This window comes from Sipha flava, unplaced genomic scaffold, assembly GCF_003268045.1.
Source record: "Sipha flava isolate LNK unplaced genomic scaffold, YSA_version1 307_pilon_pilon, whole genome shotgun sequence".
NCBI lineage: Eukaryota > Metazoa > Arthropoda > Insecta > Hemiptera > Aphididae > Sipha > Sipha flava.
Genome location: NW_020272984.1, coordinates 1600502 through 1618578, shown reverse-complemented (window position 1 = coordinate 1618578; position 18077 = coordinate 1600502). Strand labels below are relative to the sequence as shown.

General features: G+C 27.0%; 1 protein-coding gene across 3 annotated transcripts in view; it reads right to left on the bottom strand.

The window, feature by feature from the left end:
• Nucleotides 1–18077, bottom strand: part of LOC112686396 (myotilin-like) — a 230978-nt gene that overhangs the window by 51561 nt on the left and 161340 nt on the right. For all 3 annotated transcript variants that reach the window (XM_025558641.1, XM_025558642.1, XM_025558640.1), the window contains exons 4-5: nucleotides 5649–5862; nucleotides 3684–3861 (exon numbers count right to left, since the gene is read on the bottom strand). In XM_025558641.1, coding sequence (XP_025414426.1) covers nucleotides 3684–3861; nucleotides 5649–5862 — 392 coding nt within the window. The remainder of the gene's footprint in view (nucleotides 1–3683; nucleotides 3862–5648; nucleotides 5863–18077) is intronic.

Genomic DNA, 18077 nt, shown 5'->3' with positions numbered 1-18077 from the left:
GGGGTTTGAGGGTTGTACAAAATTGTACAAAATAAAGTACATAGGTAACGCACCTTCAAATACCGCAGTACAACATTTAAACAAACGTTTGGGTGTTAATAACCGTTATTATTCAGGTTAATATTGGTTATTACGGGTGTTAAGTAGTTAAGGGAAAATCTTATTTTTCATTGGTAGAGGGTGGTGAGCCCCCTCCACTTATGAAATATTTATATTTTTTGTTACCTGCCTATGTAATAAAATAGCAATTTCTTATACAACTGTGCAACAGTTTTTAGACCTAATGATAGATTATCTTAATTTCAAGCAATCGTGTAACTACGATTTTTTTCGGGGAAGAGGGGATTATTTTATATGTGTATGAAGCTTATAAATTATAATATCTATTAAGATGAAAAATACTAACATTATGTCCTACTCCTAGTTAATGTGGGCATATCGCATGCGACAAAAAACAATTTTGTATTCTGCGTTTGTATTTGTGGCATAGGCGGAAATAGGGGAGGGCTTGAGGAGACTAAGCCCCTCAAAAATTTTAAGTACAGGTCTTAGCCCCTCTATCCAGGGGAGCCATTTAGGGGGGGGAGCAGGGTGTGCACTCGCACACCCTGAATTTTTTTCATCTTTAATTATTGGCTTAGGCGTCACTGATACATGGCCTTGCCACTTTGGCCTTCAGTTTTCCAATTTTTAATGTTGTGCATGCACCGTGGCTGATCAGTAATCACTGCTAATCATAAGTGTTGGCCTGGTGGTGGAAAAAAATTGGCCTCTTTAATTACTTGCACACCCTTAAAAAAAACTGAAATGACGCCCCTGCCCCTAGCCCTAAAAATTGTTAAGTGACTAAAAATACAAAAATTATTATAATTGTAAAATGCATTTTTTAATAACTGAATTAAAAAAAAAATATTCTGTGATAAAAATTAAATCAAATATGTAAGATTTTATAAACTTCTTGTCATGACTTGGAACTATCGCAATTAATGTAATTATAATAATATGTAATAATACCCGTATAGGTTGTTTAATTTAATTAAAAATATCTGTTTAGAATACCTACTCCAAAAATGTTTAAGATAAGGCATCTAATTGTTTTTTTGTTTAAATTGTTAATTAAAAATGTTAAATTGTCAAACTTCGTAAATAACCTTGTTGAAATAAATAATTGCGCACAGTGGTATCTATAAATATAATAAGCAAATAATGCTCAGCCCCCCACAAATTTTACCAAATTTCCCCTTATGGTTTGCGGTACGTGCACAGTGTGCACTGAACACACTAAAAACGCACTAGCTAGGACATAATATAAAAATAATAATAATTTGTACTTATGAATGTTATGATAAAATTATTACACCAACAAAAATTGTAAATTCACGACATCACGATATAAACATCTATACTACACGCTACACTGAATAAATACGAATAACGCGAACAACAATTTAGGTAATCATACGCGAGACATCAGTTCTATTTTAGATTTAAAGTATTGCAATAAATAACGACTCGGTGATTCGTAGAAGACCTATTACCTATTAAATTATAATAATACGACGTATTCGCTTGGCATAATTTTAAAAATAGTATCCCAGTTATTTACACTTGAACGTTCAATATACCATACCATTCATGCACAACTGTCAATATGATGTATTGCTATTGTCTTTATTTAGATAAATTTAGATTAATTAACAATTTTGTATATTATTTGTGAAATTATTCCTATGAATAATAATTTTACTATTAAACAATTAATGACGAAACTGAAATAACCACAAAAATACATACAAAATGATATATAACATAAAGATTGTAAAATAAAAAATTATTCGGGTTTCGGGTTGAAACCAATATTATATTCGGGTTTTGGTTAATTCGGGTGTTTAAAAAAAAAAAATCGTTCGGGTTATATGGGTTTTGGATGTTTGATTTTTTTAAGGGTTTTTAGAGGTGTTACAGGTTCGGGTTAATTCAGATGCAAAGCCCTGCCTAGAACCCAATTATATTCATCCGATGTAAATATTATTTCCTGTATAAATACACAAGAAATATTCACAAGTACACTTGGTATGTAGGTGTGTTTAAATTATTCCGTTTTTAGATTGAATTTTTTTCGGAAAAAATTGTTTTTCTTTTACGTTGTTTTTACGTTTAAATTTTTATAAAAAGTGTACATGTCGGTTTCGAGTAAGTCTGCCTAATATTTTCCTCTTATGGGTCATTTTTTTCTATAGAGGAATTCATTGGTAAATATATTAAACTATTAACATCATTCTAAAGTCTCTTGGTGACATAATTCCTCACAATCAAAACTATTATGCCTCGACAGAGCATCAATTGATTATGTACGTCCTTTAAAGATTATATTGGATTGTAAATAAACAATGGCCATTTAAGTGTTTTGGTACTATTTTTATTGAAGTATTTCGAATACTTATATTGGTTACATCGGATAGTTTATCCAAATTTTAGAGTAAATGATCAGGGGGATAGCTGCAGTTCTACTTTTCCAATTTTTTTAAGTTTTAAGCACTCTACTGTTACTTTTATTTAATAATTCGTTTTAGTAAGAATTTTTTTTAACATTTGAAAAATAAGCAGGACCACACCAAGTTTTAAGTCTGCTTATCCCACTGATATTATAAATTACTATTTAAATTTTGGATTACTACTTATCACTGAGCTTTCTGAATTCCTGATTTTAGAGACATTTGGAAGACAGTTTATAGTAACACTATCTATAGATCAACACGGTTTTTATCTCTGCAATTCATCATTATTAATAGAATTCATATATTCTCCTATATTCTAGATGTTTTTGAACTTTATCACCAGTTAATGTTGTTTATAAAGATTTCAAACATTTTTATAAAATTAATATTCCAGAATATTATAATGAATTGCAATTGTGCATTTGTATGTAGGTAGTATGGTAAAAAATGTTTAAACACTCATAAAACCATGATAAATGTTAGTTAAAAATGATATTTTACAGAACACTTTGAAAAATAAATTTTGTTTACTTGATTAATAACGAATGTTTACATTGGATAAATCAGGTAGAAGATTTAAGATTTACATTAGGGCCTTCGTTATCATTCTGTAATCATGTTAAGTTAATTACATGCAAAGCTCTAAGTATTTTGAATTTAAACGTTGTAATGCGTTGGACTTCGGCCAAGTCCATTGCATTTAAATTGTATATTAGTGATGGATTGAACATTGATTTTAAAAATCGAACTGTACTTGAACCGAACTTTAAAATATTTTTTCGAACCCGAACCTAACCGAACTTTTTTATTTTTTTATTGGGCTGAACAAACCTAGAAATATTTTAAGTCAAACTTGAATTCAAACTTTTAAATTTGATGATCTATGATAAAATTATTACACTCATAAGTTGGTAATAACAAAAATAAAAAATAAAAATAATAATTGTTCTGATGAGTTAGATCTTTCACAGTGAAATATATTTCCTTTCAACGATAAACATATTAATAGATAATTAATTCAACTGTGTTTCTTTTATCGTAAAAAAATAAATAACCTTTAAGCACATCACAGTTTGTTAAGCATTGAAGCAGAAATACAATTTTTATTTAAACCATATGATAGTGTTTAAAAATAGGCATTATAAATCGTATGGGGTAATCTGTTTACGTAGGCATCAATATTACCTGATTCCTCCTCGGCTAGTGTCATAATTTAGGCTTGTCGACTCGTGACGCCATACAATGAATTGACTGGGTTGAGGTACTTTGGTTATATAGCATTTGAGTTCTATAGTGCTACCCACATAGTAAAATTTATCTTTCACTTGAACGCCTCTTTCATCTGTTATTTCCAGTTGAGGCACTGTAAAAACGCAAAATCACATTTTATTTAATAATATACTACCTATACAATAGTAGGTATAATATTAAATGGCCTTGAAGAGTGGTATTTTTTTAATCTAGTTACATGCAGACAACATTGATTTAATGAATTACGTTTTTATTAAAACCTGAACAATATACCTACAAATACTCAAATGATTCATATTTTTTTTTTTTTTACTAAAAAAATTGTTTTTTCCTTCTTGTTTATCGAGTTGTAGAAATAACAATTAAATTAATTATATAAAGAACCCACCCACCCAACCACCTATAACTATATAGTAACATAATAGTCACTTATAGTAAGAAAATGCATTAATATAAATTCTAGGATTCGATTTAGAGATAATTTAATACGCTGAAATGGAAAAACAAATTTAATAACAGAATATATTGATTTCCATTTTTTTTGAGTTTTAAAAATTGTTTGTCAGTTTAATGTGATAAATCAGAAGGGAGCTGGTCTTCAATTTTATAATCATATAACTTTTAAATCATATTCGATTGAATATTTAAATATATATAATTAAAATAGTAAAATATGTAACTTGACTTAATAATACAGTATATCTCATAAAATCCGTATCACCCTTAATATCTCCACGGGAAATCAATATATTTAAACGCCGTTTTTTTTTACACTACTTATTATGGAAATTCTGATTGAATGGCATAATATTCAATTTTTTTTTTAAAAAAATTCAAAACATAATTTTTTATGCATTTAAGAATTTTCCATTATTAAGATAGCCATTTTCTTGAGCTTATTTTATAAAACAGTTCAAAAAATAAAAATAAAAAATAAAATATTAAAATTGAATAAAAATTGAACAAGTTAGAGCAATTTATGTTTTGAATAATTTTAACAAAAAAATAAATTGTTTCACATTTGAATAATCCAGTGCTTTGGCCACATAAGTCGCCCAACTTAACACCAATGGATTTTTTTTTATGAGGTTATTTGAAAAATCTTGTGTGTCCGTCGTATTCATTGCCTGATCTCCGAGACAAAATTGAACAAAATATTAAAAATATTTTACCTGAGACATTAGAAAATGTAAAAAACGCTTGGGTCCAAAAACTTCAGCTGTGTATTACAAATAATGGAGGTCACTTCGAACATTAATAAAATAAATGTAAAGCATTATTTTCGTTTTTATGTAATAAAATCTTTTTTTTTTTTCTATTAACAATCAAGTTTAAAAATATTGTATGAATTTTAATTTTAATATTTCCTAAAAGCTCCACTAATAATTAGATGTTTACAGATTGCCATAAAAAATTAGCGTTCCAATCGAGATTGATTAAATCGAGCAATTCGTGTTTTTCTAGGTAACAACTGTTATTATAATTATTCAAAAACATAATTTGCTCTAACTTGGTCAATTTCTAATAAATTTCAATATTTTTATTTTTTTTGAACTGTTTTAAAATATATTCTCAAGAAAATGGCTATCTTAAAAATGGAAAATTCTTAAATACATAAAAAATTATTTTTTTAAATTTTTAAATTTTTTTAAAAAAAAAAAATTGAATTTTATGCCATTCAATCAGAATTTCCATAATAAGTATTGTAAAAAAAACGGCGTTTAAATATATTGATTTCCCGTGGAGATATTAAGGGTGATACGGTACTTATGAGACTGTATATTAAAAACGTTTTGAATAATATATATAATTAAATAAATAAAAATGTATCTTATATTTCTGTATAACTGAATCCTTCAAAATATTAAAAATGATTCAAAACGTGGTTGGAGTACTTACCTATGATAGTTAGATATACGCTGAAAGTAATTGGTGGATGGGTTGATACTTGACATTCATAATGGCCAGCGTCTCTTTCGTTCAAATAGGATATACGTAGTTGCCAGTCATTTGGATCCTTGAACAGAAGTTCATAACGTTGGTCTGTACTGTACACATGGTGACCGAACGAAAGTAGTTGCATTTTTTCACCGGCTCTTCGGACCCACGATACCTGTCAACGTGATACAAACAAATAAATAAATATTTATGCATATATCATAAAACTTTGATTTATGTTTGAAATTCACTCCTGTCGAAAAGGATTTCATTTATACGATACAAGCAATAAGTTATTTCTATTGTACGATCTTTATACGGAAAAATGGGACACGAAAGAACTTGCACATTTTCCCGAGATGAAGAAGATCCTAACTTTTAAAAATCTCGATGTATCATATTAGAACAATAATAATCATTATTATTATTATTGTTATAAATGTTATAATATTATCATATCTGACTAAACATCTTTATTGATATTTAAATATTCATTGTGTAATTTCCATATAATTCCATTATAGTAACTGGTTCACAAAACTGCACTAAGATATTGTATTTTTAAGTCATGAAAAGTGGATTAAAATTTAAATGTTTACATTTATTCTTTGATTATTCCGCTGGAATGTTAGATAGCAAAATAACGAAATATATCAATATTCAGATAAGTAGTATTAATATTTTATATTCTTTTGAAATGAAAAAACAATGCATATATATTTGTAACAGTGGGATGTGTAAACTCTGTGTAGAACAATAAACTAATTCAAAGCCCTCCCAAACAAGAACCCTAAATTCGTGTCTGGGGAAATGCTATTTGTAATAATGAATTACCACAAAAAAACATTATGTTTTTATTATGAAATCGTACAAATAGCAGATAAGCTCGGCGATTTTCAAATGCATTATTTTTAATTGCACGTTTAAATACAAAAAAAAAAAAAAAAACAGAATCTCAAAACTGATCTCAAAACCAGTATTAAATACCAGTAAATACCCATAAAAACCGATATGGAAATTAAAATATGAAAATCAAAACATTTAAAAATGATTTTCCAAATCAAAATCAGATGATAAAATCTAAGATCGTAAACCCATAAAAGGAGAATCGGTATTATGGCTTTATTTTGTTTCGCCATAAAGGTTTGCACACATTGCTGCGGTAGACGGTACGGTAACGATACGATAAACAATATTTCATTCATGGGGCAATTTTTATCGTCATAGTTCGCACACTGATTTGGTAATAACATGGTTTAACATGCGGTAAAATATCGTGCTAGAAAATGTACTGTCAAAACTAGCCCACACTGCTCCGATGTTGCTTACGATACATCAAGCATGCATACTGGAATGTTGTGGTACCTTCTCATATACCCTCTCAAACATTTTTTTTCGACACAGCAGACACAGAAGATTAATTTGAATATTTTTGCTAATAACTAATAAGCTCTAACCCTCCCATCAGATGTTTTTGTTGTAAGTATAATATGTGCTTATGATACGTAATTAATATTAAAGAAACTGTGTATCAAAATTATAATAAATTATTAATATTACACATCAATGCAAGAATTATATAAAATATAAAATACAAAATAATAAATTAAATAAAAATAGACACAAAAATGTATAAAATATTATTTACATTTATATTACAATATAAATTGACTTTCAAAGTATGCAGTTCATTTTATTTTAAATAAAATACTAAATACTTAATAGTATGCTTAAATTTTAATTTGTTTTATGCAAAATTTAAAATAACCATAAAACTATTAAATACTTATGTTTTTAATAATTAAAATTAAATAATTATCATAATATGGTAACATATTATACCTTAATTATTAATTATTAACAAAATATACCTTAATCACCTTTATTTCATTGCACCTTATTTTTATCCGATTACATAATATACAAAATAAATAATATAATAACCCAAATGTAAACTGGAAAAAATGTAAAATATTTCATGTAACTGAAATTTAAAACGGAAAAATCTGCAAATCGGTATTTAAAACTGAAATAGAAACTAATAAAATCAAAAACCACAAATCAAAATCATTTCGGTTTCAATCCCTGACTTTCTGACAGCTATTAACTTCATATTCTGTAGAGATTTAAATTCGTTACTAAATTTAGTAAGATCTTCAATACTCAGAGTTATTATGAGTTACAAATATTTTAACGATGTTTAACGATATTTTAACCATGGGGATTCTATATGGGGGTGTATGGTGGATATATCACTCCATGATCTATTATTTTTATTTGCATATTCAACTAATATACTATTATAGTAACAATACAACAAATAAGTATAATCAATAAAAATGTTTGTTTGTTTGACTCGTAATCATTTCCTATACAGTTGGTAAACAGATGACTTACCACAATTACAGATATATTTATTACTGTTCTTATTTTACAAACAGTTGAGTTCATATATTGATATAAATTATAAATTATTCACTTTATACCATTGAATAATAATACAAGTGCTCGGAATGGAAAATTGTATGAACCGTAAGCTTATAAAATTAATATTCGGATAATATTCGTAATATACATTTTTAATTTTAACTATTTTAAATGATTACTTTACAATAAAATATAATTAATTAAAAAGACAATAAATATATAGAGTAAGCTATTTTAAGTTTAAAAAATTTAACTATACAATTAAAATGTAATAGCTTATAATAATTTCCACAATGCTGCGTAATGAATATTTAAAATATTTTTAATATTAATACAATTTATTTTACATTATATTCATTAATTACAAATTATTTTTAACACAGATTACCTATATATTTATATTTCTTAATAAAAAAATATTAAATTTATTATACAATAAAATACATATAATCACAACTACGGTTTAAAGTTCAACATACGGGTTTAAATTCAGTTTTTACTCACGGGTATTTGAGGTCAATTAGGTAGTAGTTGTAATACTTGTAACTTTGACGTAATATTATAAATATATTGGTAACGTCAATACAAGGGCGTTGCACACATTTAATGGCTACTAAATACTGTGATTAACCTTAGTCGGTCGAAAGATTTCACTCTATTAGTTTTTTCCTATCAAGCCGTCTTATCAGAGACCAAGGGATAACCAAAGGCAGTAAAAACCGCTAGTCAGATACTATTGGTAAGCACAGTGCTTCGTAAAAAAGTACCGATATATCGTTTCGGATGCTTCTTTTTAAGTCCGACCGAGTCTATATAAAAGTGTGCCGCAACGATGTATACGCTTTATCCGTCTTCTATATGTCGATGATATGTTGATCGATGCGCGCGTTCTGCAGGTTATAATTTTGTGATCGAGCGCTTTATTGAACAAGTTATGCCATTAGGCGTCACGTCGTGAGTTATCATTTTTATGTTCGTTATAGCTGTGTATTTATTGTCATTTATTTTTCACTTTTTTGCTACTTGCAGTGTCATCAGCGGAATATCTATCGTTGACTTATCTTGAGCTTATATATTTTTCAGGAGAAATTTAATGAATGTAAGTTCAACACAAATGACAAATATAAATGCAGATACTGTACTAATATTTAATGAAAGTTTGAAATGGTTATAATTTCATTAATTAAATTGAAATTTTGCTCACTCTCAATTGTAGAAATAGGTATAGTGGCTACAATGTTAAAAGAAATTTCTAAGTTGTTAGGAACGCTTTTTCAACCTCCTTTCCATTTGTAATATCGTTAATTAGGTTAGGTTAGCTAACCTATAGTTAATTTTTTAAATTTATTTTTAAAATGTAATTGAATATTAAATTTAATCGTCGAATCAAATACTTTATTGTTTTCCTAATAGATTTATCGACTTCCACAAGAGTGATAATACGCCTTTGCAAATTACGCGGTTCCTGTCCAACTAAATGAAATAAATTTAATTCAGAGTCATGATTTTATTGACTTTGTGTATACTTGTAGATAATTTTTTTTTTTATTAGAAGTAAGGCTTCAACATCATAGGTTATTAGCCCGGTATACATTTTATAGTATTATAAATGGTTGAAAACAAAAATAAAAATTACAAAAAGTATTAAAACTTAAAGACTATGGAAAAGATTTAAAAATTATTAAAATTTGTTTATAAGATTAATTTTAGTTAGAAATGAAATAATTTTGAGGATGTTTTTTGCGTTGAGTGCTTCATCCATATTAAGAGGTATTGCTAGGTTGTTTCGTATGTCTCGATACTTGCTGCAATCAATGATAATGTGTTGAACTGAAAGGTTAGTGTGGCATTCGTCACAAGTGGGTGGTGGATTTTTGCTAATGAGGAAAGAATGGGTTAGATATGAATGTCCGATTATGCATCTCGTGATTGTAACTTCCTGTCGTCTGTTGAGGTAATCAGGTATGGTCCATTTCTTTGTATTTTTTAAATAGTTTTAAGTTTATTAGAGGGGGAATGGTATCCCAATAATTTTGCCATTTGGAAAATATTTTGTATTTGATAGATGTTTTGATGTCATTAGTCGGTAGATTGGATATAGTTGGATGGGGGATAATTCTAGTTGCATGGTCGGTTGCCTTGTTAACCATTTCGTTGCTGGTTATGTCTGTATGGGTAGGTATCCACATAAGTTCAATGGTTTTTGAGATCGATTTTAATACTTTTTGGATATTTTGGGTGATTTCATTTGAGGGTTGAGGCTTTTAAAGGACAAGTAAAGCACTGAGCGAGTCGCTTAAAATTAGAATATCATTTGAGATGATGGTTTTGGCTAATATAATAGCTTTGTAAATAGCTTATATTTCAGCAGAGAATATGCATGTTTCTGATGGTAGTTTACGAAGCAATGTAATATTATCTTGAAAAATTGCAAAGCCGACTCCACGTGTAGATTTTGATGCATCCGTGTATATTTTCGTGAAATGTGAGTATTTGGTTTAGATAATATCATAGAAAAGAGAGATGATAGTATTAGAATTTTTGTCGTGTTTGCTTTGTTGTAAAAGCTCAGTATTTACATTGATTTGCCAAAGCCAATTGGGGTGGTTAGAATATGTGATTTCGTTTATTGTAGATGTGCATATATTAAGATTATTAATAAGCTTGAAAAAGATTTCATGTATTGACGACAAGGGTTTTTTATTGAGGCTATTCTATTTGAGGTTTGGTTGTTGAAGATGTTGTATCCTAAGTGATTTGGTATGCTTTTCCTTTTAATTCCATAGTTTTATTATTTTTATTGATAGTTAAAATATTAAGTTATAATATTTTTTTTTTCAAGGTGATTCATTGAGTATTTTTAACTATGAAAATGTATTTTTGCTCATAGAAACTATGAAAAATATGATAAAAAATATTTTTAAATTTTTTAGTGTAAATAATCTTAAAATATTTTAGAAAAAGTATCGAAATGCCCAACAAAACTTGTATCTAACATAAAAATGTAAATTTTGAAATGTTTTGATTAATGAAAAACTTTATTTCATAAATTGGAGTTTTATTTAATTTTATAAACTTTAAATATTATTACATACATTTGTATTTAAGTTGAAGCTTATTTATATTATGTAAATGCAACAAAAAAATCAAATTTTTATTTAAACTAAGAATAATAATAAAACATAAAAACATGATTAGTATAATTAACATTATATTAGAAAGAAAAAAAAACTTAAACCCAAATTAGAGTTATTCTTCTTAGTACGTAATACATGAAGTATAATATTTATGATTTATGAATTAGCAGAATGAGTAAATTGATTTGTTATTCATAACTTATTAATATATTTTATAGTGAAAATATATCGGAATGTAATTTGTGTCATTATTGTAATATAATAAACCTTACGCATAACAAAATTATTACACGGTAATGGTTAACTTGTATTTAATTGTTCATCAATCATTGTTTACACAAAAAAAAAAAAAAAACATTAAATTATTTATAAAACTGTATAAAAAGAACATTAAGCAAAAAAAAGAATGTTATTTATTTTTTTTTTTTTTTTATTATAAATTAAAATGTTTTAACTACTGTAGTGTTGTTTAAGTTTTTTATGGTGCAGACATGATTATATATAAAAAAGTATTAATTTATTAAAATATAACGCATGTAAAAATAAGTTACTTATATTATTAATTATTAGCAAAAAAGGTATGTTACGTTGCAAATAATCATTTAAAAATATTGAAAATTATAAATTTCTTATTTTCTTTTTCATTAAAAGCTGTTTATTACATGGTAAACTTTAAGCTGGATATGACGATAAAATTTATTTTCTTTAGAAAGTTTGTAACAACAATAAAATAATTCTAGAAAATGCAAAATAGATGAAATAGCTTAATCGAATCAGGGCTCCATTATGTGCATATAAAATTAACCATAAGCAATTTTGTTTGATACATTCGATTGAAAATTTGTTGAGCTCATATAAGATACTTGTCATAATAAAATGAAGACAAATATATTTGTAATACTCACTAATGTGTACGAGTCGATCGAATCAATGATTAATTGAGCGAAAGGTCGATTATTTCCTACGGGTTTTTGCAAATAAAACTAAGGTATAATTTAATTCTCGTGTTGGTGATAAAATCTATGGCTTGGATTTATGATATTGATTGGGTTGCTTTAAAACAGATAATATTGAAACAATATAGATGTATTTATAAATAAATAAACAAATAGTTTATTCAGGGACATAAATAAAACCGTAGCCTGGAGTATTATTATAGTTGCAAAGTACGACCAACTTTATTATAAATATATATATATATATATATATATATATATTATATAATTACGACTGGGTCACGATTTTATTGACTTTGTATACACCCGATGATGTATTTTTAATTCGAAACCAGTCGTACTTTACAAATATATAATGATACTTCAGGATAAGCTTTTATTTATTTAATTAATTAATTTATATATTAATTTATAAGTATAAACCGATTAATAACTTTTAAATTTTATTTCATTATTAAATATAGGTATAACTAGCAATAAAATAAAATCACATCTTTTTTATGGATGCTAGATGTGGTAAAATGAAAGTTGATGGTGTTTTTTGAATGGGACTTTTCTTTTAGGTATTTTCTATATGACGATGACTTATCTAGTCACCTAGGTAGATAACCTATTCTGTTTTGCTATTTATGATACCTCTTCTTGTGGACCGAATACAATTTTCATTTGTAAAATAACATTTCAACTATGTAAAACAGTTTTTGAAATTATTTCTAAGAACTCTACAAACAAACTTTAAATTTCTTTTAACATCTTTATTATTTTAATATGATAATAACACTTTCACTGTATAGGGTTTTTTCATTTAATAATTTAAATCATTTTCCGTTACCTTTATACACGAAAATATATTATTTTTTTAAAGCTATCTCCAAAAATAAAGAAACATCAATGAACAATGACGTCCATTGGGGAGGGGAAGAAGGGAGGATATGTCTCTCTAGTTTTCCATGTGTATTATACATTAAATATTATAATTATCAATATATATTAAATATGCATTTAATTAATTTTGTTAGTTAATCTTTTACTCATGAACAAAAATGTATCACGGGAGAACGATTTTTTGGAAATGTAGATACTAATTATAAGCCTATCGATAACAATAACTTAGAGGCACTGATCACATGTGACTCCCTCCTGTAGGTGCAAATAAAATGGGACTTGGGGAAGAAGCCACCCTAATGTGAATTGAGCCCCATGTATTTATTAACATTTTGTATTGCATATATTTATTATTTAATATGATTGTAATTTTTTAAATTTAACTATGATTTTATCTTGCAAAATTACAGCTTTTGGTGATTATACTTAATAATAATAATTTCATGATTATTTTAGATCACTTGAATATGACATTATATAAATGCATGGAGACCAAATCTCAACTTATAATTTTTGGATAAAAACGGTACAGCTGAAGCCCCACCCCCACAGCAATTCCCTATTTACACCTACGCCCTCTTGTCCTATTCTTTTGGATGATGTGCGTCATTGCCAATATTAAATAATATATTAAAGCGGAAATAAATATTTGGCAAAAACTCGTATATTTATTTAATCACCAGAGACAAGGATATAAAAAAGAGTACGTATATTTTTTATCAACGCAATCCGTAATGAATAATACTAATACTGAACACAATTTTTTTTAAGACAGTTTTTAAACTGTTTCAGTAAAAATGCAAACTGAAACTACACATATAAGCAGGGTATAACAATCTATGTCATACCACAAAATCCAATGGCCTGTAAAAACACTAGTGAAAATTAAAAATAATAATAATTCAGTGTTTTTTTTCTTCTATTCATAAATTTAAAAAATATGTCAAAAAGGTTTAATAACAATAATACCTTAACTTACCTAACCTTTTATATTAAAGTAAGAACATTAACATAGTATTGAAAATATACCATTGTAAAAATCTGGTGTTCATTTTTGAAAGGGTAATATTTTCTGCGTATGATAGGTACTTATTTAAAATGTCCGTCGTGAAAATATATTCATTTTTGGGTAATACGATTAAAGTTGATGTTGTTAAATATAATTTTCATATATATCCTATAGTTATGTTTTGTAGTTTTAATGGTATAATACTCTGGACATGGAAGCTTTTGAATTAGCTAAATTATGTAAAAATTAAATGACATAAATAATTAATTAGATGCACTTTAAATACAATGTTATAATTGATGTAACCTAAGTAAATTATTATTTTAATAGAAAGCTAACTTTGTCCTAACTTAACAGAATCTCAAATTGATTATCGGCGGTGTTAAAGTATAGGAGCCAATATATTTTGAATACATAGTGCGTGTGTTAACCGCAGACCCCACAGTGAATTATGAGTTGTGGGGAGGGGGTAGGAAGTTTAGTATTAGATGGTGTACGTAAAATCATGATAGTTTTAGTGGTTTATGATGGCATTGGAATATGCTCATCACGTCATAATTAGTATATTACAGTAATTACGGTTAAAGTTTTAATTTTTTTTAAAATTTATGATAAGTGACAAAATTGTATTTTGTCACGTATTGCTTAGGTCGCATTATTTACATTCTATGTAAATATTTTACTGTATAGATTTTAACACATTTGAAATATGGTTATTTAATAAAAAATATTTGGATAAAAATTTCTGATTGACTGAAAATAATAATCCTGTGTGATATAAGCAAGAATATATTAGAATTTTTTGATAAAAGACTAAGTAATTTAACACGTGTAAATAATATTACACAAATATATATTAATAGTGCTACTATATTACCTACCTAAAGTATTTGCTATGCTAATGTGAATGGTATGTTATTATAAATATTTTATTTATCGTAAACTATAAAAATCGTGTGGAGCTGCTTATCGTCAAACAGCCAATAGATATTAATACAAAACATTGAGCGCTAAGCGAAGTATAAGGGCTAACTTTCTGTGATATTCTTATTTAAAATGTAAAAACCGGCGATGCATGATGCATTATTTTCAATGTCGTTTAATATTCCAATAATTCTATATGTCTTGAAATACGAAAAATAAATTATAATCTAACTAATGTAATCTACACATGTACATTATTACTATTATATTTTATTAAATGAAAAATGTTTAACAGCTCAATAATATTGTATACAATATGTTATTTTCAAAGTGACTTTTCATCAATATTTAATCACGTGTTTTCTGTTTAATGATTTAATGTTTTACACGTACAAATATTTAAAATAATTGGATAATACAAAAGCTTGCACATTTTCATTTAACTACCGCTGAAACATAATACTGAATGTAAGTGTATAGCAAACATATATTATGTAACTTGATCTTTGTGTGTGTAGGTAACTGGGACAAGTTTGCAATAGTCAACCTCACTGAATTTGAAAAATGATTCCGAATTGAGATCGTAATGATACATAAAATGTAAATAAATAAATAAATATATCACCCTCTTATTGTGTTAAACCCTGTTGATGATTTCACATTCGGACACATACTCTCTCCTTTCTTCTATGTTTCCAGTTAACCTCTTTGGCTCATTGTAGCTTAATGATCCAGCATCGGATATAATTTGCTAGAAAAATTATGTTCTCGGACTCTCTTACTATTAATTTGACCTTCTATTAGTCTATAATGTAATAACCCAATAATACAAAGATAAAATAAAATTGGTAGAGGGAGGTGGTAGTGTGTATAAATAGTGATGAGATATGAATGTATTAAAGGGTTGTTACCTTCCTCCTTGTTTAAGGGAGAGCTTTCAGGGTTATGAAGGTTGGAGAACTGATTAACGTGTAATTATACAGTCTGCCAAGCTAAATAAAGCAGCGCTTACTTGTTTTGCCGTAGACCTTCAGATATCGATGCAAGGTTAAAAAAAAAGACAAATGCAGAATTTGGGGTTATCAATATTTTCCATACCACGTGTTTCTAATTTATTTATTTCTCAAGGTTATAAGCTTGGTAATAATTAATTTTATAATATTAGATAGATCGGCAATGGATTATATAAAAAACTCTAGCAATTGTTTATAACATTAAACTTATATTATCTAAAAATATTATGTAATATGGTTTTTCTAAATTCGTTAGCATTTTGGGGATGGGTTGAACATCCAAACCCTCCTAGGTATGATCTTGATATTGTGTATGGGTAGTTTTTATAAGTTCATATAATTTTACTGAAGTATTTTGAAGGATGAAAAATTTGAAAAAAAAATTGTCCTTTAAAAAGCTTTAATAAATTTAATTGAAAGTCTTCAGAAGGAAAGTCTTAATATTTTATATAAAAATAAATTTTCAAGCCCTGGAAATCAACATGAAAAATTGTTTTGGTATTTATTATACATTTTTATTATATATTTCATGTTTTAAAAATAAGACTTTCAAGTTTTAAAAATGTAAATGTAAAATGTATAACCATCGTTATTTGTGAAAATATTATTTTTTTTTTTTTTTTGGTAGTTAAAAGATAAACGTTTATACCAGTGATTTTTATCTTTTTTTCATTTATGTCACCTATAGCTATTAGAAACAAATCCCGCATCGCCCTAACATTAAAATAATGAATAACCTACATTTTATATTTTAGAATTACTCATGAAATAACAAAAAATAAAATACAGAATATAGAAAAATAATAAGTACATCTACAATTTATTTCAGTTGCAGGGTTAAATAAACATTGAAACTTTAAAGTTTAAATTTGCAATTTTTTTTTTTTTTTTAAAAGAGAAAAAATAATAATGATTTGTATAAAAACTGATGAGAAATTTGACCCTGGTTGTTATTACAAAGTTGAGGAAGTTGAGGTAGAAAGACCGAGTCTCACATTGTCTTTAAGAGTTGTAGAGCTATAATACTACATAGAAACTGCAGAATAATGACGAACAATCCCGGTTAAGTTGATAAGATAATAGATAGTTCAGTGATTTCGCAAATCAAAATACTTCACGTGTTTATCGGATCCAAAGAATAAACATAAATAATATAACGATACAAACTTTAAGGTGTGATATTTATATGACAGTCACGACAGTTATATATTTTTATTCAAATTAATTATTTTCTTATTTTTTTCCTTTTCCTGTGGAGATCTTGTTTTACTTCTACACTGGATCCATGTCATCCCGGTTGAGAACTACTGGTTTATATAGTTGAAAAAATAAAATAAAATGGGATAAATACTTATATGTGTTAGTGATTAATAACATTTATAAATATACTTCGTTATTTTCGTGGTATATTTTAAGTTCAAAATTTACAAAACAAAACTCATTATTTTCAGATTTTTTTTTTTTTTTTTTTTTTTATGTCAATTAATAAATCTATTTCGTTTGATTTAATATTTCATAAAACCTCTTGTGGAACCATTGGCGCAAAGACAGATTATTTGAATTTTTTATTTGATTTTAAACAGAGCGCAAATAAATTAAATACGATCAAAATCCAATTGAAGAACACTGTGCATTTGCATAGTGCTTTTAACTGTTTAAAATCAAGACTTAGACATGGCGTGCTATATTCGATAAGTGCTCAGGTCTGAAAAACTTCCGAAAACAAAATTTACATTAGAGACAATATTCTAGTGTGCGTAAAAATTAGTTATATATAAGAAGAAAGACAACCCCTACATGCCGCATTTCCGTTACGACAAAAACAAGTTGATTACATTTTTGGTATACATCTAATTTATGAGATATTGTTACTGCAATGTTTCATCGAAAAACATTATTGGGTAACTTTCGGGAAATCCCTTGCAATACACATAAATTTAGAATCGTAGACCGAAAGTCTTGTGTAAATTTTATATAAAGACAGTCAGCGGTATGAATGTCGTACGGAGAAAACTATTGTATTGGATCGATAAGGTCTG